Genomic DNA, 25,728 nt, shown 5'->3' with positions numbered 1-25,728 from the left:
CTGCTGCCACTCCGCCCGGCCGACAGGGGGCGCGGCCGGCGGAGGGCAGGCGGAAGTGCTTTCCTGACCGTTTTTCCCCTTCCCTCCCGGCATGCCCCGGGTGTCCGGTGACCCCTCTCTCCCCTCCCCCGGGCCGGCGGTGTGAGCGCGTCATGGCCGCCTCGAAGCCCGTGGAGGCGGCGGCGGGCGGCGGCGGCGGCGGTGCCGGCGGTGCCGGGCTGTCCCGCTGGCAGCTGGCCTTGGTGCTGGGGGCGCCGATCCTGCTGGGCGCCGGCGCGCTCTACCTGTGGGGGCGGCGGGCGGCCCGCGGCGGCGGGAAGGGCGCTAGCGAGCGGAAGACGCCCGAGGGCCGCGCGAGCCCGGGTCCCGGCGCCTGCGGCAGCGGCCAGCCCGACGGGCCCGGCCGCGAGGAGACGGTGAGCGCGCGCGGCGGCGGTTGGCGCCGCCCCTGCCCCGCGGCCGTTCCTCCCGGCCGTTGGGAGGGCGGGGGAAGGGGGCTGGGAGCGGGCGTATCCGCCCCTGCGCTCCCAGGGCTGCCTTGGGCCGGCCGGAGCCGGGGGCGCCTGGTGTGCGGTAGGCAGCGCTGGGCTGGCTCAGTGCTTCCTCCCCGTGGCTGCTCCCGAAGCCCCCGTGCTGGCCCTGGGGGCGCCTCTGAAGGCATGAGCGGCGCTGAAGTGAGTGCGCTGGGGTGGCAGCCTCTTCGCATGAGGGCAGCCTTCGTCGCTTCTGAATTCTGCTGTTCAGGCGCTGATTTTTCAAGGGGTTTTTCTTCAGTGCTGTTCAGTCTTTCTGGTAGTTGTTCAGAGTACGCTTATTTGTTCTCTTCCCAATGCTGGCACTTGGAAGGCAAACTGTATTAATGTAAGTGCCTTGTGGTGAGCTATGCAGATCTAGAAGGACACGAATCTGTAAATGGGGCTGTTGCTCAGTGAATGTGTTTATTCTTCTGAGCAGCATAATAGCTATGAGAAAATTGCTTCTGAGATCAATATTTAAAAAAGAAAAATTTTGATTGGTTCTGTATTAGTCTGAGATACTGGATATGCCGGAGTAGAAAAAAATGTAGTCAGAATTTTTAACAAGTGAAACATTTTACGTGGAAATACAAAGGCCATATAGCTAAAGTGACTGAGATCTCAGAGCAGAGTTTACTTAAATAGGTATGCTGTTTGAACTTGCATTTGTCCTGTTGCAAATAAACTTCCAGAGAAATTTTGAATAAAACATGTCTACACAGAGATTGAAAGAAAATACAGAAAAACAGAGTTAAAATCAGGTCCATGATTCTCTTTTGTGCCTATTATGGGAAGAAATATCTCCGAGATGTACTTTCTTCACATCTGCTGCCACAGGTGTTTTGGCAGGCACATTGTAGTATTGAGGAGGTGTTACAATTAATGAGTGTGTTCAAAGTTTTAGATTTAGCAAGTTGATTGAATGAGGAACATAATCAGTATTCTAATTTTTATTGTCTGAAACTGTTTTCCACTGCTCTTGCCCTCCATATGCAGGTCATACATGCAACTTTGTGTTTTTTGGAAGTTAGTTTTTGCATAGTAGAGCTAACTTTAAAATATGCTGGCTTTGGTGACAGAGTCCTGTAAAGATACTCCTGCATTTTCCCCTCTCTCGTGTCATAGACAGTGTACCAGCTGGATTGCTCTTACCTGGGGATGGTGAGGGGAAAAGGCTTAGTTTAAACTTCTTCTCTGAGATGATTTTGAGGAAAAAAGAGTAACGGTGAGATTGGAAAAGGCAGTTTTTAACCTTGATCGTTTCAGTGATGAAGATAAATGTTATGCAAGTGAGTGGGCGAACAGTGGCAAGAACACATGGGAGGGATGAGGAGGTCAGAATTTCCACAGCTACTGAATCATGGATACCCTCAGGCATCGCTAGTAGTACAGTGAGCTGCAAAACCCATGCTGGACCTGGGGGCAGATAGTCAAGTGGCAGTTGTTTGTTGTTAGCTCATAAGCAACAGTGTCAAAAGCAACAACAAGTACAGCACCAGGGACAAAATCAAATTTTGTTTACTGTGGTAGCTTTGGCTTGTGGCTACAAGCAGTGCTTGGCACCTTTGTGGCAGTGTGCTTGCTGCTTGCGAGCTCTGAGTTGCAGGCTACTGTTGGAGTAGCTGGACCGTCTGGACCTTTGTGTAATTGCAGAGACTTTGCTGTTAGTTTGTTAGCTCAGGATTTTCTGATCATGTTTTGGATTACAGTATGTATCTTAAGATATTTTGCAGCCTTTCTGTAGTTGTGCTTGAAGCAGGAATAGCTTTCAATGTTGCACTTAATTTAAAGAATTCAGAATGTCTGAGTATTTCAGACTGCTCCACAAAATGAATTACTGATAGATTATATACACCTATCAAAAAGTATATGGATGACTGATATAATCTGGAGTTCCTTGAAGAGTATCACTGCATGCTATAAAGAAGTAGGAGATAGGGTTTAAGAAAAGTGTAGCAAATAGGACCAGATTTGCTTGATAAGATGACAGTAGACAAAATATGGCTGCAGCAGGAAAATCAAAGTGGCTGCAGCTACTCCTTGGCTGTTTTATGTATGTAGGGAGGATTGCGTTCCAGTTCCTCATATCCGAAAAGATTATGCTGTGTAGACTTCATGTTTTCACATACATTCTATTAGTTACGGATATTACTGGTGTCTTATGACCTTTGATTCAAAATACAACCTTCCCAGGTGTCTTAATACTTAACTACCTGCCTTGTATTGGTCTGCCTTTCTAATGTGTTTTTTTTGGGGGGGGGGGTGGTTTGGAGAGTTTAGCTGTAAAATGAATCACCGACTTTTTAAATTTGTATTTGAAAACCGGCTGAGTTTAAATGCAAGTGGGAAGTCTATTCGAAAACACAGGTCAACAATGAATGGGCTACCAACAGTGTGTGTGTGTGTGGTAACTACTCTTTTAATTGTATATTTAAATTAGAACTGAGACTTTGTATATATTTCATTGAGCCAGCTTCTGTATCCATTTGCTCTATTCCCTGATAATAAAACAGCCAGATAACATTTTCAAAGAACAAACAGAAAATTCCTAGAGTCTAAAACCTTCTTTGTTCTTTATTCAGACGTCTTTTACTTATCTGCCTGCAATTCAGACTTTAGTTTTACTTATTGCTGAAACACCATGTTTTTCCCAAGCTATATCTGCATTGGATGAATCTCCTGGCATAGTTGCTCTGATCAAGTGTACAATCTGTCACTGACATTGTACTGGCAGAAGCCCTTAGCGTAGGTGCTATATTGGGAAAAGCTGAGCTACTTCTCAGACTGCCCTTCCTGTAAGCACAACTCCTCACCAGTACAGTAAACTGGTATTCTTGTGCCAGTTAAGTACTCATGGTAAAAATGTAGCTAGGGAGGCCTCAAAGGTCAGGAAGTTGCACTGCATCTGTTAATTATAGAACTTGTCATTATTTTTCAGAGTTTGGATGGGTTGCATTTTAGCTACTCAGTAACAGCAATTCCTTTTCATGTGCCCTCTTACTTTGTGGTGAATACCGGCATAGTTTAAACATGCTTAAGTAGTAAACTGCTTTGCATTTATTGTGGGGGGATTATTATATCTGGTAGTTACCAAAAATAAATTGATACCTAGTTGATTCATGTTTTTTACTTACTCCATGGTAACCTGTTAGCATGTTTATACCCTCCTTGCCTGATAGGAGGAAATGTGTGTTAGTCAGTAAGCAACTGTTTTGGTTGCTTTTTTTTTCCCCCACTTAAGTTGAAATCATTCCTTTCAGCAAGTGTTTGGTAGTCCAAATCTCACCTGTGATTGATTTCAGCAGGTTTCTAGGCTAACGCTGGGTTTTCAGCATATCAGGAAGCATTGAACAGAGATTCTTGAACTGTTTAGTCAACAGTGCAGCTTTGCGTGATGCAGACAAAGCAGCTTGGTCTACAGCAGTCCACTATCTTTGCATGACATTTTCCTCTGAGCTGGGTATACTCACTTGAGTGCAGTGGTGAGGGAAAGTGGCCACTTGTTGACTTGTGTGATGCCACATACCAGGATCAACAGCCAACTAGTATGGCTTTTTTCCATTATCTATATTAATTTGCTGAATGTTGCTTATCTCAGGGCTGCAATATTAGATCACTATTTTTAAGGAGTTACCACTTTTTTGTCTAGATGCACTGATGTTAATTCTTATTATGAATTAATCTGACTGAAATCTATAAAAGTCATTCTTGTTGTGTTATGCACCTCTTGCCTAATAAATCTATTGCTCTACTGCAGGTGTACTATGCTTCATGTCAGCTGTAGTGGACAGGTGTAGAAAGCCCTTAAATGTGTGTAATATCAATAGAACAATTGTTAGAGCCTTGGCAGCTCAGGTGCAACTTATTCATAGTAGGACTGCGTGACTTAAATTCATTAAAAAGAAGGTGACTGGAAAACATAAATTTTACTGTAAATTTGAGCTTATTTTTTTTTATAACCATAATATGTCCTTGTTTTCCCTGTGAATTTGCATCTTAAGTTCATGTGGAAAAACTGTTTTCCTCTTTCAATGGTTTCAGTGCTAAGGAGAATCTTAAAACAATTTGCACTCAGTTAATATCATTCGGTATAGGTCTGAGAGAACACTGGTGAGATCAATGTTAGTACAAAATAAAGTATAGGGATTCTGTAGCAGTGAAGAAAACATTACTTTTTTTTTTTATTGATGACTGATCAGGTCAAGAGGGTCTCTTAGTCCTGTCACTTGGAGAAGAAGAAAGAGGTCCAGTACGAGGCACCTTTTGCAAGCTGACAAATTAAGATTGATGGCTGAAGCAGTAGTGCCATTGCATATCATCTGCCAGGCAAGGGGTTTTGCAAATCCTTATTAGTCAAAAGAAAATGGTGTAACTTGCTGCTCATGTTTCTGTTGTGATTCACTGTTCTTTGAAGATGGCTGGCAGAACAAAGAATTTGCTGCCAGCCAGTGATGACAATGTCCCTCAAATAGAAAGGGAGTCCTAAGCTGCTGATTTAAACATATTGGCATTGCTGGAGGTTACTGAGCTTTATTCTTGCAGTTGGCAGTCTATTGCTGTTAAGTGGCAGCTGTTCACATGCAGTTTTTGAGTGTTTTATGAGGACAGTAGATCCAATGAGGTTAAAGTAACAGTTAAAAATTTTATTTGTGCTGTCTGATCTTCAGATAGTCAAGAATTTGCTTGTTTAGTTACTTAGATAACAAAGTGCTTCTCAAAAACACAAGTGTCCTTTGGCTTAAATTCTAGGTTTTGACAATTGATAGTGAACAGTTGCGCAAAACGATCTAAATACTGAGATGTTATTTTTTCCTGTAACTGCAGATAACTTCCGAGTTGTATTCAAATTCGGAAAGCTCATTCAAGATATGAGAAAGACATGTATCCTTACCCTAAGGAGCCTGTTGAGTATTTAGCAGCATGAATATTGTAGAGGCATCTAAACGGTGAGTGTCATGAACTGAGTGTCATGAACATGTGCTAAACAGCAGAGTAAACTGCCATGCATGTCAGAGAACTGTCTTGTCTGCTTTTAGCCGTAATGGAAGACAGCGTATTTTGTTTTGGTATGACTGTGTCAGACATTCATGGTGGGTACACAACTGAGTCCAAGTTTTTCAAAAACTGTATACCCTAGGAAGCGTTAAAAAAGTTGCACTACTGCTTTAGTCTTGGCATGTGTGGAAATTGTAAAGCACAAAAGATTATCATGATGATAGGTATTTTTTAATACTTACTGGTTCTGAGCAGGTTTAATATAACAAAAACAGTTGTATCTGTAGGAATCAGGCTCTTAATTTGATAACGTGAATATGGTTCTGACAAAAAGTTTAAAACGATGCCACATGTGGGCATAAAAATACAGGGAAAAGTGGGGTTTGTTTGTTTGTTTGTTTGTTTGTTTTTTGTGCAAATGTTTAATCTCAAATGGCTATAGTGGGATCACAGACTCTCTTATGGAAGTGAATGTGGAAAGCAGACCTTTTTATAGGAGGCTCTTTCAGCCCTACTGGCTTCAGAGTAGGGGGTGCTATCCCTGGCTTTGTGATGCAAATACAATGGAAATTCCTGCATTCCTAGTGTCTACAGTGCAAGTTGCAGCTTAGAATCTTAGTGTCCTGAAAGTGCATCTTCTGTCTTTGGATGGGTTAGTTGTTGCAGCCTGTCACTGTTATCTTCGGTGAGAATGAAATAAAATTCTCTTCTTGTTAGATTGGGAATAGACAGAAATCTTGTAAGGAACATACTAAAACTTCTCCTTGGATAAGAAACTTGCTGTAGTTTGCACTTTAATATGGAAGAGAAAACTAGTCTGTAAATGCAATGCCATCATACAGCTGAATGAAAACTCTTTAGTACTTGTTCGTCTATACTCGTCAGAATTAATCCAAAGCAAGGGAAGCAAGAAAATTTCCTTCCTTTTTTGCTGATGTGTTCAGAAGCAGCTGTGGCCTGAGTCAGTGCTATATTTGTATGCACTGCCTTTGTAGACAATTGATTATGAACTTCATTTTTATTGAACTGCCTTGCTTGTTACTCTGATTCTTTGACTAAGAGATGATAAACTGTGTGAGAGGAATTCTTGCTTTATAAAGTCCTTTGCTGTAGAGCCAAAATACATCTAGCATGCCATGTTGATTGTTACTGTAGTAACCACAATTGCAATGGATCAGGTGAGCTGAAGCCATGAAACTGGAAGATGTGGAGACTGTTGCATTTTTATTTTTAAAGGCCATTTTTGTCTGAAAGTGTTTTCAATCTGGTGGTAAATAATGTCTAAAATTATTACAGCTGCAAGGGAATGGAAGAAAAGGATCTTTTGTTTGATTAGCTCTGTGTAAAGTATGTGAACTTTTTTTGGATAATGAGTCAGTTTATTTGTGTACATCTTCCTTTAGCAACAGGGCTGACAGGGGAAGAAGCTCAAAAAATGCAGAAAATAGGTCAGGGATAAATCTAAGACTTAACACTTTCAAAATTTGATCACAGATTAAGAATTATATACTGCAGGCTTTTCATAACAGCATAAATAAGAATGCTAAAATAATGTAACATTAATTCTTTAATACCTTAAAAAAAAAAACCCACATGCACGCACTTCCCCCCTCCCCCCCCAAGAAAACAGGCATGAATTTAGCTTTCTAATACTTCTGGCTTCAGCAGGTTGTGCTACAGTTATTTAACTTGAATATGTGATTTAGAAACAGAATTTCTTATGCTTTTTTAACAATATTTATAACTAACAACTTTTTAAGTTTTAAAAGTAAAATAAAAGCTATGTCCTTTTTTTCTGGAGCACGTCTGAGCAACTTTTATTCCATGACTGCATCAGTGATTTTTCTACACCAGGCACATTAATTGATCCGTTATTTTCTGGTATGTTTTTTTTTCCTGTAGTAAAAGAGTTTTCTGGTTGCTAAGAAGATTAATCTCATCATTATTTAGAAAAGAGAGTTGAATTTAAAACTTACCACTGTGTTTTCTAAGCATTCGGACCTGAAGCCACAGATAAAATGTTTTATAGTTATTTTAATCCGCAATTTATATGCAGTCTATGTGGGGTTCTCTTTTGCATGGGTATGCAATGCTGAACATTCTTTCATTCCCCATATTGCCCTTACAAAAGCGGGTTTATTTGTTATGCAGAAGCTTAGGAACCTTCATTTTTAAAAGGACTGCCTTTCAGAAATGTTACATTGTATGCAGACAGAGGAACACCAGAATAGTGTACCTAAAGCTGCAGAGAAAAAGACTCAGAAGTTAGGAGTCTAGTTTAAACTAGCAGAAGAAAAATTGATTTTCTTCTTTTGTGGACATTACTGTGGACTTGATTAAATGACAACATACTGTTCTCTAATCCTCCCACCTGTGAATTTCTTACATCATCCAATGCATGGGATGGAGGGTAATTGCTGAATGAGCATCTATTTGATAATTAATTTCCTTTTAGTTCTTTGTCTGGTCTGCGGCCTTGTTACTATTATTCAAAGCTTGCTGTGATAACAGAGTTACTAATTTTGGTGGGTTTTCCTGTGGTGTTATGCCTTGTGCTCTCTAAATATCTTTGGTTGCTGTTGCATGCAGTTAGGATCATCTTTGAAGCTTATGCTTTCCAAGTTGCAGGAAGAGCACCAGTGACAGCCCTAGAATTACAAACTCCTTGCTACCACTGATGATTCTTATCCCACCCCTTACACTGGAGCAGCTATTGCATTTGGATATTATCCCGTAGTCCTCAGATGAGTCGTGTTTTTACTGTGGGACGACAGTGCATGGCTATCAAACTGCATAGGATAGGAACAGACAGTTTGGCCAGCCTGAAACAGGTATTGGAGTAGTTAGGCTACAGACACTGACCATGATTGTAAAGTAATAAACAAATGTAAACATATGCTCAGCATAGATTTTTTTTTTTCCCTCTATCTATAATGTAGTCTTAAATCTTAGCAGACTTAGAGTTTTGATAATGGGAGTAAAGGTCTGAATGTAGGATGTGGCTTGCATATCATGCTGTGTTCTTTCTTTTCAGTAGGAAGTAACTTAGAGGACCACTGAATTTTGTAAACTAATCACAAAGAAATTTCTATTGTGATTTGCTGTAGATATGCCACAGGAAAAATCCAAGCTAATTTTTGTGTAATTTAATTTCTGTCCACTGTATGTATTAGTTAAGAGAACAGTAAGAGTTGTACTGGGAACCACATTTAGAACATACTTAAAGTAAATATAATTTTCCTTTCGGACTTGGGTTGAATTTTAAAGTAACAGCTTATCAGATATACAGCTACATGGCTCTCAGTAAAAATATTTGCCCTGCAATTCTCGTTTGTGTGTTCACTGAGTTGGCATCATCTCTCTTCATATACTGTGCACAATGACCTTTAATTAATTTGAACTTAAATTGTTAGAAACAAAAATCTAACAAATGATGCAGATCATTTTGCTCTATGAATGTCACAAGGTAGTGATTGGTTTCTGATAGACTGAATGACTGGTGAGCTCAGAGAAGACTTTTTTTGGTAGTAAGGATATTTAAGAAATTCTCTCCTTTATATGGCTTCATTGGTAAGCCTCTCCTCAGGACAGTGCAGGTAAGGTACTTCTCTTCTATTTGGATGCTTATTTTTATGCAGGAACTAAAGCTGGCACCCATCATCTGATTCATTCATGCCATAATTCAATGCCATAAAGCCATAAATGAGGAGCTGCAGCTACTGGCCTTGCCTCTAGGTTTTAAGTTTTAAAAAGTCATTTTGTTGCAAAAAATGATCAGACTGGTGTGAAACTGAGCAGATGTGCATGGAAAAAGACTGATGAAATGAAAAGATGCTTCAAGGTTTTTCTTACAGCAATACGAGTATAGTTAGTGGTGCTAGCAGTAGATGAGGGAAGAGAGGAGACAGAAATATGTTCACAGGGCAGCATTTACAACTGCCAGCAAATCCTAGATGATCTTTTTGGTGTGTGTGAATCAACAGATGAAAGCTAGTGAATCCTGCAGCTAACTGTTTTTTGCTCTTCGACTCCTCAGAGAGATTGGAAGAAAGGCATATATGCGTATACCTCTGTTCACTTCATTGTCTGGCACATTAGCTGGGAACTGCCTATGTGATCACTGAGGTTGGACTGTGAAAGAGGAACAGCTAAGGCATGGCAGATAATTCTGTATTTTCTTCAGTGACATGACCTTCCAGAAGAGGAATGTTTAGTATCTTCTGCAGCTGTGTATTTACTGAATGTGAGTCATAGCTCTTTGAAGAGGGTCTTTTTATATCTAATTCCATATAAACTACAGTATTTGATAACTGTTGTGTAAATTTAGAGGTTGAGCATGCATGCTGGTTTCTCCAGAAATGCAGATGGTCAGCAGGCAAGGCCAAGCCTTAAGGTCTGGTTAGCAAGGCCAGATAGTAAAACTTTCCATCCTCTGTTGGCTGTCTGTGGCAGTCCAGTACTTTTTATCAGCCTGAGGTTGTATGAAGTTGTAAAAGAGTTAATAATTTGTCTAGTGTATGGAAGGCAAAATGTGTTTGCTTTCCCATGCAGGTTTTAGTCATCTTGTTCAGTAGGTCTTTTCACAGAGTATTTTCCTCTTATTGTTCGTATTATGCTGAGTCAGCTCTGGTCTTACAGGCTATATGCACTTTAGGTGGAAACTTCCTATTTGAACTGTTTTGAAGGCTTTGTTGTTTTCACATGCTAGTCTCTGGTTCTTCTGATAAACCACTTGTAACATTAAAACCTGTCTAGCTTTCTAAAGAGAATTGACTGCACTGTTTGATACCATTGTGCTGAATCAGTTTAAAAGCTGCTCTGCTGTCTTATATACTTTCAAAAAAGAATCTGTTGTGTTTTTCCAAAAATTGTAAGGAGGGAGATTTCAGAAGTCCAGGCTAGAGTTTAGTACTCAAATCCATTTTATATCTTTGAAGATTAGCCCTTATGTGCATCTTCTGCTTGCTGTGAAGCTTTTCTTATTTGAACTGACTGATCACTTTTGTTTTTCAGAGCCCTCTTGATAGAGCTCAAGCAGCAAAGAACAAAGGAAACAAATACTTTAAAGCAGGAAAATATGAGCAAGCTATTCAGTGTTATACTGAGGCTATCAGCTTGTGCCCTCCTGAGAAAAATCTTGATCTTTCTACCTTCTATCAGAACAGAGCTGCTGCCTATGAACAACTGGTAAGAAATTGTAACTTTTTAGGATAAACATATGATTAAGTTTATTGCAAATTACGTGTTTTTACATTTTTGTCCACTGAAGATTCCCAGGTGGTAATATGTACTACCTTTAAAGCGGGATGCCATTGCTTGCAGCTGTATTTTTTTCACCAGCTCATCCTACTTGTCCACCTACATTTAAAATTATTTTCTGTTAACTCATCTCAGTCTATCTTATGTAATTTTTTAGTGTCTTTCTAGGCCTTTTCTTGTAAGGTAAGATTTTAATTTCTTATCCTCTAGAGCAGCCTTCTTGTATACCTGTTAGTTTTGCTTTTATTTTCTAGTGTGTTGCTTTGTAACTGTTAGATGAAAGTTAAATATTTTGGTGATACACTACTTCAAAAGCTAATAAAAAGCCACATACAACCTACAAAAGCCCAGACTAAAAATTTTGCGTAGGTGGAAGTAACGTTTAGTTGTTAGCAATATATACTTGATATTTGCTTTAGAAGTGGATTACTGTTTTTTATTATGGTATCAACAGGCTGGCTTCTGAGGTTGAATTGGAGAGCTGTGTGAAAGAATGGGGAAAAATGACTTTTCATGGTCTGAAGTGTCAAGTGAGAGACTGGATGCTTAGAGGAACCTAACCTTGAAAGTTGAGGAGGGCTAAAATGCTGTTCTTGTCTAAACACATATTACTTGTAATACTGATTTATGAATAATAAATGTCTAAGAACTGTATGTGGTTCCTCTTTTCCAATTATTAGAAAAGCCTATTTTTATATTTAATTATTTTTGATATTTTTAATATTTTTATTTTTTAATAGCCTAAACCAACTCTATTCCTACATATTCATATATCATCCCTTTGAATTGATGTAGTGTAGTAAACTAAGATAACAATAGTAAATTAAAGTAACATGTATTTTAGCACTTGATTAATCTTGTATGTTGGTTTTTATTATGTTTTCATCTTATTTCTTCCATCTATTGTGTGCCAGTCTTTCAGTCCCATCATTACCTCCTGCAGGTGTCTGCATCAACTTTGTACAAACTATATATATATTTTTTGGGGGGTAAGAATTTGTTTCCATTTTGTGGCTCTTCTGCTGTGGGTGGCTTCCAGTGGTGGCTGGCAGTTTTTTACTGAGCAACTTGCAGAAATAGAAGTGAGCAAGTAGAACCATAACTCTGGGAACTGCAGCTTCTGTTAGGTGGGCATGACCCTAGTGTTGGTAGCAGAGACCTAATACGATACATCTTTCTGAGTAGGATGTCCTTCATCATGCTGTTTTTCTACCCACAGCAAAAATGGGCAGAAGTGGCACAAGATTGTACAAAGGCTGTTGAGCTTAACCCTAAATACGTAAAAGCTCTCTTCAGACGTGCAAAGGCTCATGAGAAGCTGGACAATAAGAAGGAATGTTTAGAAGGTGAGTGTCTCTTGGTATGTGTACTTGAAGTGGAATAAGCAGCTTGGGCACTATGGAGACACTAAAACTTACAGGATTGTTTTGTGTTTTCTTTCTGTAGCTTTAGTAATACACAATTATATATTTTAAAATGTTCATAACTACCACAAGTATGTTCTATTTTATTCTAAGAAGAAACCTTTTTTCCGTTTTTCAGTTTAGATCTGAAGCAGTTGCTGGGAATTGATCTTACTGTAACCATTTAAGATATCCTGTTTTCAGGAAACTCCCTACATTTTTAAAGCAGAATTCACCTACCAGGCTCAGACAACAGTCATTCTAGTTCCATGCAATAACAAACTTCCTTCACAATCCTTTGTAGAGAAATAGTATTGCTCTAGGAACCAAGGTGTTTCTGCAGGTGGAGAAGGTGCTTTTAGAAACAAAATTATGTCAGTCTTTTGAATTCATTTGGTAGGTATTAAAGCAAAAACAGCTTCAATATTATTTCTTTCTGATGCCTAACAGGATATTTGGAACAGATACTTTTTTATATATTAACATTGTATATTTGGCAGAACCTAGTTTATCAGATTCTTGCAAACTGTCAGGAAGATATGACTGAGAAGCCATCAAAATTAAGGAGAATTAGATAACAGATGTGTTGTCTAAAGGTACCACTGAACTAAGTGTCACTATTTGAAAATACTTAATTTTCATCAAGTGAAATTATTTCTACTGAAACAGGATTAAAAGGCAAATTAAATTTTTAGTTGTATCAGTGCTTATTATCCAAGCAGGAAAGAAAACAAAATGGTGTTCTAGTAGCTGGTGAATCTAACTCTTAAGGCAACTAAATTAGTTTTATTATGTGTAACAGTTAAGAACTAGATTTGCTGAATTAGATGATTACAATGAGGAAAATCTGTGTGCTCTGTCTTGCTGCTGTTTTTTTCGCCTCTCTCCAATGGTAAGTTGCCTTTCTGCCATGTAGGAGGATAGGTACTAGAAGGAATTGCTTGGGGCATTGAATCGAGTCCCTTGCAATTTTGCTCCATGACTTCAGAAGAATCTGTAGAATACTTGTGGAGTACACCAAGCACTTGTTGCAGAACAGCTGCACTTTTGGAGTCCTGTAACAAATCTAGACCTTCTGTAATTGTGATAAGCTGACATGACAAAAAGCCACAGGAAAGATCAGGGGTTTCTGCAAAAGCATGATAGTTTGTAAATGTAATTTTTTGATCATTCTAGTAGTATTAATGCTTGTAGCAATTGTTTTCAACCTGCACTTCATTTTTAGCTTGCAGTTTGTTGATATGCTTGAAAATTGTCTACTTTCTCTGAACTACATAAGTTTTCTAATATTACCTGATATTACCAACCGTGTGTGGCCAGTAGAATATCAGGAAGTGGGTACATTCATGTAATAGAGGAAAGCAAAACAAAGCAAAAATCTGGTACTCCCTGGCAGTATGATCTGTGAAGATACTGCTCTCTCACCTGCGTCTGGGCAGTGGCTTGTAGCTGCCTGTGTTGGGCAAAGCATGTGTACCAGGCACATAGTATAGTATAATAGAGTACGAGTAGGCTCTATCTTGCATGCTGCTTCTGGCTGTAGTGTTTTTTCCCAGGAGTTCCTCTGTACTTCCTGACTGTGCCAGAGTTATGGGGAGTTTTGATGGAAATAATCACATAAAAGCCTCTGTAGCAGTATAGGGTTACAGAAACTACAGTGAAAGTTTGAGGTGGAACACTTGCTTTTCATTACAATACACTGTTTGAATTTCAAATCCAAACCCTGATAGTTAATAACCTTACAGAATGACTTTGTGGGAATGATATTTTAGGCTTCTGGTAAGCTTTTTTCTAAGACTTTTCCTCTTTAATATATTTTTGTGAATGGGACAGGGTTTTATATAGAAATTAAATAGAGAAAGTTAATGGGTTACACTACTCGGGAAAATTTAAGGACTTAAGAGAAGTAACGGTAATGTGCCAAAAGGGCTCATTTAGTACTGCAAAACATTATTCCGGCAACAGTGGGTTCACATGTGCAGAGTCTCTATTTGCGAATGAAACTGATATGATGTGGGCTGGCACTTTAAATGAGTCAGCAGGGAATTTCCTTTTAACTTACTCCTTCCCAAAGGCACAGAGGTGTGCAGAACATTTTGTAATATAGTAGGAAAAGATTTTTCAAATTGAGAAAGGAGCAAGATGTGATCAGACTGAATTTGAATTTTAAAAGTAGAAAATTAAGACCAGTCCCAGAAGAGAAGCTGTGTTAGCATTTTTTTAATGTAAACATAATTTGAATGTAATTACTGTCTTCAAAATTACAAAATGTTGAAAGCCCCTGTTAGAGGTATGAAACTTCCTTAGTTGTTTAAGGTTGTTTGTAGATTTAAAATCCTCTTATCGAAAGGAGATTACTTTGAGTGTAAATTTTGTGTTTTGTAAAATGTGGCAAATACAGCAACTGGAAATGGAGGCTTTCATCCATGAACGGGGGTGTGTATTAGTTTGACAGCGACGAGTTGTATTAGTGATGCATTTTGTACTTTAGTAACTAGCACAGGTTATTTTTAACTTCACTTTTCTGTGTTGTTCCCTAGATGTCACTGCAGTCTGCATTTTAGAAGCCTTTCAAAACCAGCAAAGTATGTTATTAGCTGATAAAGTCCTTAAACTCCTTGGAAAAGAAAAGGCCAAAGAGAAATACAAGGTAGGATACTGAGGGCAAATTCTGATTCTGCTTAGGTGATTGTTGAAACATAGTTGTCATTTTTTTCAATTGTTATAGGCAAGTCACTGTCTTCAGCTGGTGATCGTAAGAATCAACAACAGTTTAGTGCAAAGCTACTATTTTACTTACGATGTTTTTTGTTAGGTCATATGCTAGACTTTCTGAAACCTCGTTAGGAAGAGAGGCCTATTTCTAAAATCTTTTTACAGATCTGAGTAAAATGATTGTGTACCCTTAGGCTTTGTGTTGTGTAATAAATTAATCAAATTTATTGCTACATTCAGGATGCATGCTGTCTTAGTTTGCATGATGTCTTAGGACTTTTGGGGAATTGTAACATAGTGGAAACAGGATAAGTATCAGTGTTAGAACAGCAATAGGGATGTAGTTTACAGCAGCTGAATGTTAGCTGAATTAATTACAGAATGTAATTTGACTGACTTAGTTATGATATATGTTGACAGAAAGGGTTATAAGAGGTCATCAAAAATGTCATAACAACTTTGGTTGCGTATGTAGTGAGTGACTTAAAATGCGAAGGAAAGTTGAGGACTTTTTTCCCAAGGTTATTTTTAATATATAAAGAGAAATTCTATGTAAGTTAATGGAAGAATTCCTGGGTTTTAAAAAGTGAAGAAATAAGGATGTTTGTGTGTGATTTTCTTTTTTTTTTTTTTTCAAGTACACAAGAAAAAAGATGCATTGTAAAGTCTGACCTTTTTGTTTGCAATCAGACTTCCTGATTCTATCTTGAGAAATAAGCCTTCATGTTGATGGATTAGTTTGACATTCAGTCACAGACTGCTTCTGTTCCATCCCTCTAAATAGCTGTTCATGCTTGTACTTTTCAACTTGGAAACTCATAGATTTCTTTGCATTAAAGTCTGTAAATTGCAGCAATGAGAGCTATAGAAGTATAGGAGTAGGTAGCAGCTGTAGTTCTAAGTGACTGTATAGATCTACAAAAAAGTTAGGAGAGGCATCAAAATAATCTCACATGATATTTGTGAAAATGCCTGAAGTACTTACCCACATTGGTTTTGAGATTCTGAATTTCCTTCCTATAAATTCCACATAATTGTGGAGAGTCAAGGTAACAAAACTGTGAATTGTGCTTCTAGTGTGATGGTGGCAGCATCATAGAGTGTTCTTTGAATAGGCATTATTATGGTGGAACTTAATAGATGAATTCAGAAGAGTGAGTTCAGACTTTTTTTTTTACAGGAAAGATTGAATTGTAAATCTTGTGCACAGTGTTCTTTTTGAACAAGTTTTTTTTTTTTTTTTTTTTTTTTTTTTTTTTTTTTGCTATACAAAGGCTTTTGCACGTAAGGGGTGTTTCTTCTCAGATTTAAAGTAAAATATGTGGTATCTGGGCCAAGCAACAGGTAGAATTAGGATATTGCCTCATTAGTCTTCATTGTAATGTCAGACAGCAGCTTCTCATGGACAAATTGGAGAAAAGGTCAAATTGCTATTCAGAATCTACTTGAATGCAAGTCAGGGTCCAATTCATAGGTAGTATATGCAAGTCCATGCTTAAAGGTACCAGCTTGCTTTTTCAGGCAACATGTATGTACACATATCACTTTAGTACATTTACCCAATTATTAATCATAGGAGTCCTCATTTCTGTCCACACATGCAGAATGATCCTGTCTCCTTCCTTCTCTCTTCAATACCTTCTCATTCCCTCTGATGGTGGGTACTAAACTTCTAATCTGAAGCTTAAATAATTTCTGAATGACAAACTATCAAATCAAAAATACTGAATTATCAGAGAGTGAGATTATCAGTAGCAAGTCATAATTTTTTTTTCTTTCCTGAGTGAATTTGTTTATCATCCTTGTCTTTATCCCCTTCCTCATTTACCATCTGGTCTTACTATCTAATAACTTAAAAGTACATTTCTCTGTGTTTCAGAATCGTGAGCCTCTGATGCCCTCACCGCAGTTCATTAAATCCTACTTCAGCTCCTTCACAGATGATATAATCTCCCAACCTTTGCTCAAGGGTGAGAAGTCAGATGAAGATAAGGATAAGGAGGGAGAAGCTTCTGAAGTAAAAGAAAAGTGAGTGTACAGTTGGGAATTTTTAGGTACTGGAATTAAGTTTTCAGTGGTTCTGATGTTTTGCTCAGTGTAACTTCTTGTTATTTTATAATGCTTGGCATAGGAATTCCCATGGTGATAAAGTTAACCAATGAAATAAGATCAATGTTAAAAAATTAAACTTGTGAAAGCTGACTGGCTAGTTCCAAACTGTAAATGGCTTTGATGCGTTAAGTAGAGGAAGACAATGAGATCAGGAAAATGCACTGAATATTTATTTACAGCACCATAGCAAAGCTTAGGAGATGAGAGGATAGGAAGAAAGCTGAAAGGTGTTTCTGGAAAAAGGGATGTTTTATATTAAAAGAGAGTTTTCAAGGAAGAGAGCAAATTAGCCTTTGTATTGGAAGGGAAAATACAAGCTCAGAAAAAGGCCTGTATTAATGAAAACTCTGAACTACAGTAACTGAGGCTGAAAGGATCTTTTTAGAATCAAATTGCACCTACATGAGAAGTTTGTTCTGAGAAAGTTTAGAAAAGCTTGAGGGTTTTTTTGTTGTTGTTGTTTTTTTTGTTTGTTTGTTTGTTTTTATTTAAGCAAGATGAAAGGACCTGATCTGCAGGTAGATTGATTGAATCCAGGACACTTAGTTGAGAACAAGGCAGTACTTATTTTAATTTTTGCTGTGAAATCTTCTTTCCTATGTAAAATGCATATTGCTGACTTTTATGTTTCATTTTTGACCTGGAATACCCTGCCAGCCTTTCTGTTTTAAATCAGAAATTATAGCTGTCCTTAACAGGAAAAAAATTCAAGAGATAAATGAAGCTCAAGTTGAGGTGGAAACAATCTTTGTTTTCTTTCAAATGTAATTTGGGCATTTTGGTCTAAAATGTTTTGAATCTGTGACGACTCCATCCTGGAATATTTGTAACTCTACTTATAATGCTAGTGTGGCAACTTTATCTAGAAAAAGGTTAGTATTTGTTATGATTTTAAAAAGGGGGTCTGACCTGAAATTGGAGTGTTCAGTGAATGCTTATGTATATACAGCTGTTCTTGCATCACTTTCAGCTCTGGCTATTTGAGAGCAAAACAATATATGGAAGAAGAGAACTATGACAAAATTATCAGTGAGAGCACAAAAGAAATTGAAGCAAAAGGAAAATATATGGCTGAAGCTTTACTCCTGCGAGCTACCTTCTATTTACTTATTGGCAATGCGAATGCTGCCAAACCAGACCTAGATCAGGTTATCAGTATGGAAAATGCAAATGTGAAGGTAAGAATCTGTCACAGCTGGATTGTAGTTTGTGTTGGGAAAACATAAAAATTAGAGGATAGACTTGCAGTGAAGTTCAGAACTTCATTTTCCAGCTTTTCAGGCCATTAATGGAAGCGTTCTATTTTCTTTCGCTGTTACGTTGTTTTATTCCTGGAGGATCGTATTGTCAGTATTTCTGAGACAGCTGTGCTAAGCTGCAGAAACTAAAGAACTGGGGAAGTGGAATTAATTAGAGGTTTATAAGAGCTGGAAAATCTAATTCATAAATAAGAAGAACATTAATTGTACTTGCATATTGAACTGCTTCTAAAAATGCTGATGTATTTGTAAGCATAGGGAATGTATCTTCTGAAAAGGTTCCCTAGGGATGCAAATTCACTGAAAATACAGTGACTTACTTCTAATTAAACGAGGGATTCATTTGTATTGATTGGTTTAGACTCGATGTGAATTATTTTCCTGCTTAGAATGAATGAAATCTGTTAGTGGGAGAAACTAATTAAATAATAAAAAAAAAAATACTGTAATCATAACCAAGTCTTAAATCTGGGCAAATGTTAGAATACTTAATGTTTATTTGAACATTTTTTTTTTATAGCTCCGAGCCAATGCTCTGATCAAACGAGGAAGTATGTATATGCAGCAGCAGCAACCTGTGTTGTCCACGCAAGACTTTAATATGGCTGCTGATATTGATCCTCAGAATGCAGATGTTTACCATCATCGAGGACAAGTAAAAAAAAAAAAAAAAACAGTGATTTTTGTCCTAATATTTTAATATTTCAATATATACTAAAAGAAAGTAAAGATCAATATATATCAAACACACTTTATACAGTTTGCATTAGAAAAACATGAATTTCTAACTTGGAATTGTAATAATAGATGCTAGAAGAAAAAGGAAACGTTGCCTTATACAGATATGCTAAATTGTTGTGGTAAGGAAGACTTCCAAAGATCAAGTGCCTCTCTCCTGGACTTTGTTAGATCTCCTTAGCGCTCAGAGATAAAAATGGTGTTGTTTGATGTTTGAAGGGGCTGAAACTCTTCTGCAGTTTGAAAATTGGCATTTTTAAAATAACTCGTCAATAAAGTAAGAGAATGACAAAGTAAGTTTTACTCCTGTTGAGGACTGCAATATCAGGAAAAAATGATGAAATGCAAGTTTGAAAGCAAAAATGTTTTAAATTCCATGTAGTTCACACTAACTATAGTGAGGCAAAGTAATTTGAAAACACAGCAAAGTTATGGAAACTGGCCATAGTGTTTAGAATCTCTTCTAAAGCAGTAATGGAGATGCAACGACCTAAAATGCAAACATTCGCAATCCCTTCCTGTGGACATTTTCTTTTTGTATCTGAAGCCAAAGTTTCACTGGTGGCTCTGGTATGTCAATGAGTTTTAGTTACAGGTTTTGAAAGTCTCTAGATAGTTCTAAATGTGAACTGGAGACTACTTTAACTGATTTAACTGCTAATTGAAGTATCACTTACATGTGTGAACCACAGATTAAATACAGAAATAGGATTCTTTTTCGTTCTGGTTAGTTGAAAATCCTGCTTGACCAAGTTGAAGAGGCTGTGGAAGACTTTGATGAATGTATCCGATTGCGACCTGATTCTGCCTTGGCTCAAGCACAGAAATGTTTTGCTCTGGTAAGTGATGTGTTTGTCTGGGTGCTCTTTCTTTAAAGAGGTTCTTGAAAGCATGTTTTGTTTCTCAATTTTTCTTTGAAATTAATTGAAAAGTAGTGCAATTAACTTTTTTTTATATATAATAAGGTGAAGAACTAATGCAACATGTTCTTCAGTTTGAGTAAGGGTTTACCACTTCTGTTTTTCAATGTTCATTATTCAGACAGTGAGTGGTCTTTTATGTTTCATGGTAGAAGAATGCACAACTTTGCTTTGAATTATATTAAAAAGCTTTACTTCAATCAGTTTGAATGGTGTGAAAAACACAGAGACATCATCAAGAAAGAGGAAACAAACTATTTCAACCTAGTACAGTGCCCTGTGTGCAGGAATCTTTTGCGGACAGCTGTGCATGCTGTGAAAAAAGAGGCATTCTGGGCATTGAAAAGGGGGAATACTGTTGGCAACTACCTGGCCTTATCGTTTCCCTACCATAAACTGAAGTATGGTAGGTTCCTTTAAAAACAAATTTGATAGAGTGTACAGGAATATTACCTTCTAGAACTTGTAAAGCAGTTGTCATGCACATATTTCTTAAGGATGTGTGTGGATCTGATGAAACTTTTTTTTTTCTCCCTCTTTAATAGTATCGCCAAGCATACACAGGAAATAATCCTTTGCCTGTGCAGGTAGCCATGAAAGGCTTTGAAGATGTCATAAAAAAATTTCCAAAGTGTGCTGAAGGCTATGCACTTTATGCTCAGGTACATTTTTCTCTCTCTTGAAGTGCTGTGTTCTCATGGGCCTTTTAACTTGGATAACAATCATTCCTTTGAATCTTATTTGAAAATCTTTGAAAATAAGTACTAGAATAATACACATCCTTTGATAAGCTGCCTTAAATAATGGGTATGGGTGTTCTGGGGTAGGGGAAGCAGAGAAAGAACTAGTGGGAAGTGGAGTGGTTTATAAGGGATGAGGAGCAGGGGTGATTGTTAGGAGAGAGTGGCATGGAGTACCCTTTCCCTTGAATTTGTGCATGTGTGTGATATCTTACTTGAACTGTAGGAATTGTCCAGGTTATCTGCGAGTTGAATGGGTGGAAATAGGATAACAGTCTTGTTCTGCTACAAATGACATACACTGGATAAACAGATTTTATACCGGTGTGTAAGGCACACTTGTAACAGAGAATGTCGTTTCTTCTCTAATAAAATGTGCTGCTGGTTCTAGTACTAAATACTAGGGGCTCTGATTTTAAGTGGGTAGCCAGTATGGATGCATTTCCTTTGAGGATTTGTATAATTTCAAAAGATAAGAGAGGTGAAGAAGTAAGCTTGAAAAAGGAAGAAATTGAAACTTGCACATACAGATTTGTAGAATGATTTTTTTTTTTGTGGTACATTCAACATATGTTGCTTGTGGATCCCCCATTACAAATAACACTGTGATAATAATCTTTGCACTTGAAGGCTAGCCACTTTTTTTTTCTAAAAAAAAAAGCATCAATTTTGAAAATAAATTCTAGTAACTTGTGTACTTGTCCTGCTGTGCTCTGTGATAGGAGAGAGAAATCTGATCTCATAATATCAATATGGTTTTAACTAGAATTAGCCTGACACGAAGTGTATATTTTGGTTGTATATTGATGTATGGGTTTTTGTTCTGATGCAGGCACTAACTGATCAACAGCAGTTTGGCAAGGCTGATGAAATGTATGATAAATGTATAGACCTTGAGCCAGACAATGCCACTACATATGTTCATAAAGGGTATGTGTTAATATAACAGTTCTTTCAGTCAAGGGCCATTGGCAGCATACCAGGGTGAATCAAGCATAACTGAATGTTAATTTTTAAAATTTCAGCCAGGAAGAATAACTTTGTGAAAACAGCTTAATGCTGTTAAATGTATTTCTACAACTTTTGACTAAACTGTAAATAAGAATGAAGTTTCACTGAAGTTTCATTAGTTCTCATTCCTAATTGAGTATCTGCCTCAAATATATCTGACTCTTAATTTAGCTCTGTCTAGATTTGAGCTTTGTGCTGAAGTTTTCTCTTTCACAAAAGCGTCTTGTAACCAGTCTTCTTGAGAGGAATTTACCTTTCTTTGGAGGCATTAGACTGGTAACATAGTTTATTGAAAGTGAATTTCACATATACCTTCCTTTAAAAGTTGTGAAACTACTGTCTACCCTACATTAAGACTTCAATTAAGCTTTGTACAGAATATTTTAAGCTTGCATGGGCTGGGTTATAAGGATACATGAAGTTTGTTCTAATTTTTCTCCTTGTCTTTTAGTTTGCTTCAGCTTCAGTGGAAGCAAGATTTAGACAAAGGCTTAGAACTCATAAGCAAGGCCATTGAAATTGATAACAAATGTGACTTTGCATATGAAACCATGGGAACGATTGAAGTGCAAAGGTAATGTTAAGATGTAGAGTCTAAATTACTTTTGAAATTATAGCAGTCTTTTAGATTTCTCCATGAGCCTTAAGCCTTTCTTGAGATCTTCTCTCCAGTACAGTGGGAGGTCAGATCTTAACAAAAGTCCTGATTTTTTTTTTTTCTGTAACTCTTAGGGAAGGTCTGTCTTTCTCGATGACGTATTTCTACTTTATGGTCTGGCAGGTTCCTCTGTTTACCAGTTTTGTAGTTATTGGACAAGATGCAGTCTGTGTATGCAAAAATACATCCCTCATACATATAAAATAACTTTTTATTAATCATTACTAGACTTCCTGTGTGTCTAATGTAGTCCTTTAAGACGTATCTTGCTGTGCCCAAACCATTTGTGCTAAGAATGCTAATCTAGGCTCTTAACCCTGACTACCACCCAACAGCTCTGCATTTTGCAAGTTCCTATGGTAAAAAGGAGAAACTAATGCACTTTTCTATAACAGTGTGTTATGTTAAAATCATGCAAAAGTTTGTTGTAGCTGAGATTATAACAAGAGGCTTCTTTACATGTTTAACCATCAAAGTAGCAGACAACTAAACTTCTGCAGGGAAAAGACTTTGCAAACATTTTATGTCAAAATAATTTGAGCTTTTGTCTTTACTGTAGAAGTTTTTCTCCTAAGTGCACAAATTGTCTCAATTAGTTGAAAAATTGAAGACTTCCCTGTGATGTCCTGGCGCTGTCTGTGTAATCTGCTTGCTGACCCATGGTGAACATTCTGTTCCACACTACCTACCACCTGTGGGGCTCTGAAGGGGAATGCTGTTTAATACTATCCTTGTTGCTTGGATTGGTACTCAGGTTGCCCCTCTGTTTGTGCGTCATCATCCCAAGTTCTTATGGTGGTTCCTCCTAAAGTCCTTTTAAACTTTTATTAGTGGATACTGCGAGCCCTGTGGTGGGGAAAAGATGGTGTAGAGATGCAAAAGTTGCTTAGCTGTTCTTAACTGGACTGCGTCTTGGTTTATTTCAGAGGCAATCTGGATAAAGCCATTGAAATGTTTAACAAAGCTATCAACCTTGCCAAATCTGAAATGGAGATGGCCCACCTCTACTCACTCTGTGATGCTGCCTATGCCCAGACAGAAGTTGCAAAGAAGTACGGGTTGAAACCACCAACACTGTAAAGAAAAAGAGGAGGAAAAGACCTTCTAAAGTGAAGTTGCCCACTTCAGCCAGCCCTGAAGACGCTGTTGCAAACCATGTTGAATGGTGGAACTTAGTTTTTTCCCGTTCGTGGTGTTGTCATTTGTTACATCTGTTTAATGTTTAGGTGTTGTGGGAGTGGTTATTCAAGGAAGTATGCAGTGTTGCAGCTTGTTCCTTCTGCAGCAAAAACCTTAAAGTGTGTTAAGGGAAATAAAGTTGCAAGGGAACAAATGGAAGACATTTTGGCCATGCAAATAAAAACTTTACATTGGTTCACTTTGGGTGATTATGTTGTGGGCGATTTTTGCTTTATCAAGTAATTTTACAGCATGTTTTTTTTCCTGTTGATTTTAAAGGTAATACTAGTCAGTGCTGTAAAATAGATTTCTTTTTTATATGCAGTTAATCCTTGAGAGTTGATTTTAATTTTGCAAAAAGGAAAACATTAATTTACAGAACTGTTTAATAATAGAGATTTTTTTTAAAAGCCTATAGACGTGGAGAGAATCTCTGTAAATATATCCAAGCATGCACAATCTTCCCTCCCACCCTTTGCATAACTACTTTAGAAACAGTCCTGTGGCAGCTATTAGGGAATTACTTCAACAGGCCTTATTTTCACCCCAGAAGGCACTAGCGTACTGGAAAGAGCGCTGGTACCAAGGCTGGTGGAGGGAAAGAGGTCAGGTGGCACTGCTTCAGTGTAGAGGTTACTGGATGAGAAGTTGCATTCGCTTGTACCACTCCCAACTTGAATGTCACGGGAAATTGTTCTGGAAGGTTCAGGGAGACTTTCAAGAACAGACAGCACTGCTGGGAGTAGAGCTGCCAAGGTAAGGTCATGCTTGAGTATGATCTTTGTATGTTTCCAACACTGGTGCTTAAGGGTAACAGCTAATAGACCATTTGAATTCTCTTCCTCAGTCTCTGAAGGCTGTTATGTTCTGGTTTAATCCTAGTAAGAGCCATTTGCAGGTTTAAATGGGATAAAGAACAAAAGTTAGTCTGAAATTTCAAATAAGGAATTTGGAATTTTTATTGGTTTCTTTGTTCTTTAGGCCCTGTATTGCCTAAGATTACAAGTACTGCAGAAGTGAAGCAACTGTTCTGCAAATAACATAGTCTTTAATTGGCAAATTATCAAATAGTAGTATAAGCTGTCTTCCTCTAGCTAGGGTTCTGTGCTGCTTGGGATTGGTCTTTTTAGTATTGAAGTCAATCAGTCCATATTGCCTCTCCCTAGATTGATGTGACTGGATAAATCTTCTGCAAATACTTAATTGACTCTACCTAGTTTACCATACATTGATTTGGGTTTCTTCCTATCCCCAAAATAATAGATCTGCTTGTGCTGAATTTTCTAATGTATTTCATCTCTTAAAATTGAACCAAGCTATGGTCTCAAACTGTCTTGTTCTCTGGTTGTGACAGCAACTTACAGTTTCAACTAGACCTTCCTTCCTTCCAGCAGCTACAAAGGAGAATTCAAATGCTGGACAGTACACATGAAGTTTTAAGCTTTCTATTTTATCTAGCTCAGTAGATTATCTGAAATCGTAGTGTTGGGGTAGAACTGAAGGCATTGGAAGGTATAGGCAGCCTCTAAGGGCACTGCACTTAATAAGTGTCAGACCTCTTCTTGAACTTCCAATCTCTGCATCAATTACCTGAGAACAAAAATATGCCAGACTAACTGTGCCCTCTTCTCCTAAGGAGTTTTTATTTGCATGGCTGTATTTACATTGGCATTTTCTCCCCATCGTCCTTCCTTTCCTATTGCCCCCCCCACCCTCTAAATGAAGGGAGAAAAGCATGTGCTGTCTATTACTAGCATTCCAGATCATCACGGATTTTTGCCTGTTCTTGGACTAGTTTGAAACTGCACTGAAAGGATGCATTTGTCTGTAATTTTTTTTGTAAATGACATATCACCTGTAAACTCAACAAATAAATATTACCTTCAAGTATCTCTCTCTGACATATGTAAGTAGTAGTTTTGGTGAAAGCATTGAGCAATGCTAAGTGAAGCTGCACAAACCTGTAGTACTGATCTCTGCATGCTTGAGGTTGCCCTGAATCTAGGAAGAGCTGATAATGGCTCCCTTTCATCTTCTCTCACCTGAATGAACCTTTAAGAAGAAATGAGGAAGAGACATGGAATGAACAAGGCTCTGCAATTGCAGTTATGATGTTAAGAGTTGAAGATTACAGGGGAAAGGAGATCCACCTAAGAAAGCTGGGAATCTGAGTAGCTGGCATCCTGTTAATGTGTATGTAGTTGGATTTGGCTCAGACTCCCCT

At 37.9% G+C, this 25,728-nt stretch overlaps 1 protein-coding gene across 2 annotated transcripts; it reads left to right on the top strand.

The window, feature by feature from the left end:
* Window positions 1-141: 141 nt before the first annotated feature.
* TOMM70 (translocase of outer mitochondrial membrane 70) lies at window positions 142-25,394 on the top strand. Of its 2 annotated transcripts, none has more exons than XM_062596012.1 (12): window positions 142-416; window positions 10,524-10,697; window positions 11,989-12,115; window positions 14,713-14,822; window positions 16,767-16,915; window positions 17,970-18,177; window positions 18,779-18,913; window positions 19,728-19,835; window positions 20,462-20,578; window positions 21,489-21,586; window positions 22,119-22,241; window positions 23,252-25,394. In XM_062596012.1, exons 1-12 carry the CDS (start codon window positions 153-155, stop codon window positions 23,403-23,405), a joined length of 1,767 nt encoding a protein of 588 aa, XP_062451996.1. In that variant the 5' UTR covers window positions 142-152; the 3' UTR covers window positions 23,406-25,394. The 2 variants fall into 2 exon arrangements, with proteins under 2 accessions (XP_062451996.1, XP_062452005.1); XM_062596021.1 differs by lacking the exon at window positions 142-416 and adding an exon at window positions 645-674.
* The last annotated feature ends 334 nt before the right edge of the window (window positions 25,395-25,728 follow it).

This window comes from Rhea pennata, chromosome 1 (genome assembly GCF_028389875.1).
Source record: "Rhea pennata isolate bPtePen1 chromosome 1, bPtePen1.pri, whole genome shotgun sequence".
Classification (NCBI taxonomy): domain Eukaryota; kingdom Metazoa; phylum Chordata; class Aves; order Rheiformes; family Rheidae; genus Rhea; species Rhea pennata.
Note: the sequence above shows the minus strand (reverse complement) of the source record. Positions and strands in the feature narration are given on the sequence as shown.

Coding starts and splice junctions, on each gene's coding strand:
- TOMM70 (XM_062596012.1), top strand. CDS start 153: ATGGCCGCCTCGAAGCCCGTGGAGGCGGCGGCGGGCGGCGGCGGCGGC. Junction 18,914..19,727: donor TTTACCATCATCGAGGACAA/GTAAAAAAAAAA, acceptor CGTTCTGGTTAG/TTGAAAATCCTGCTTGACCA. Junction 20,579..21,488: donor GCTATGCACTTTATGCTCAG/GTACATTTTTCT, acceptor GTTCTGATGCAG/GCACTAACTGATCAACAGCA.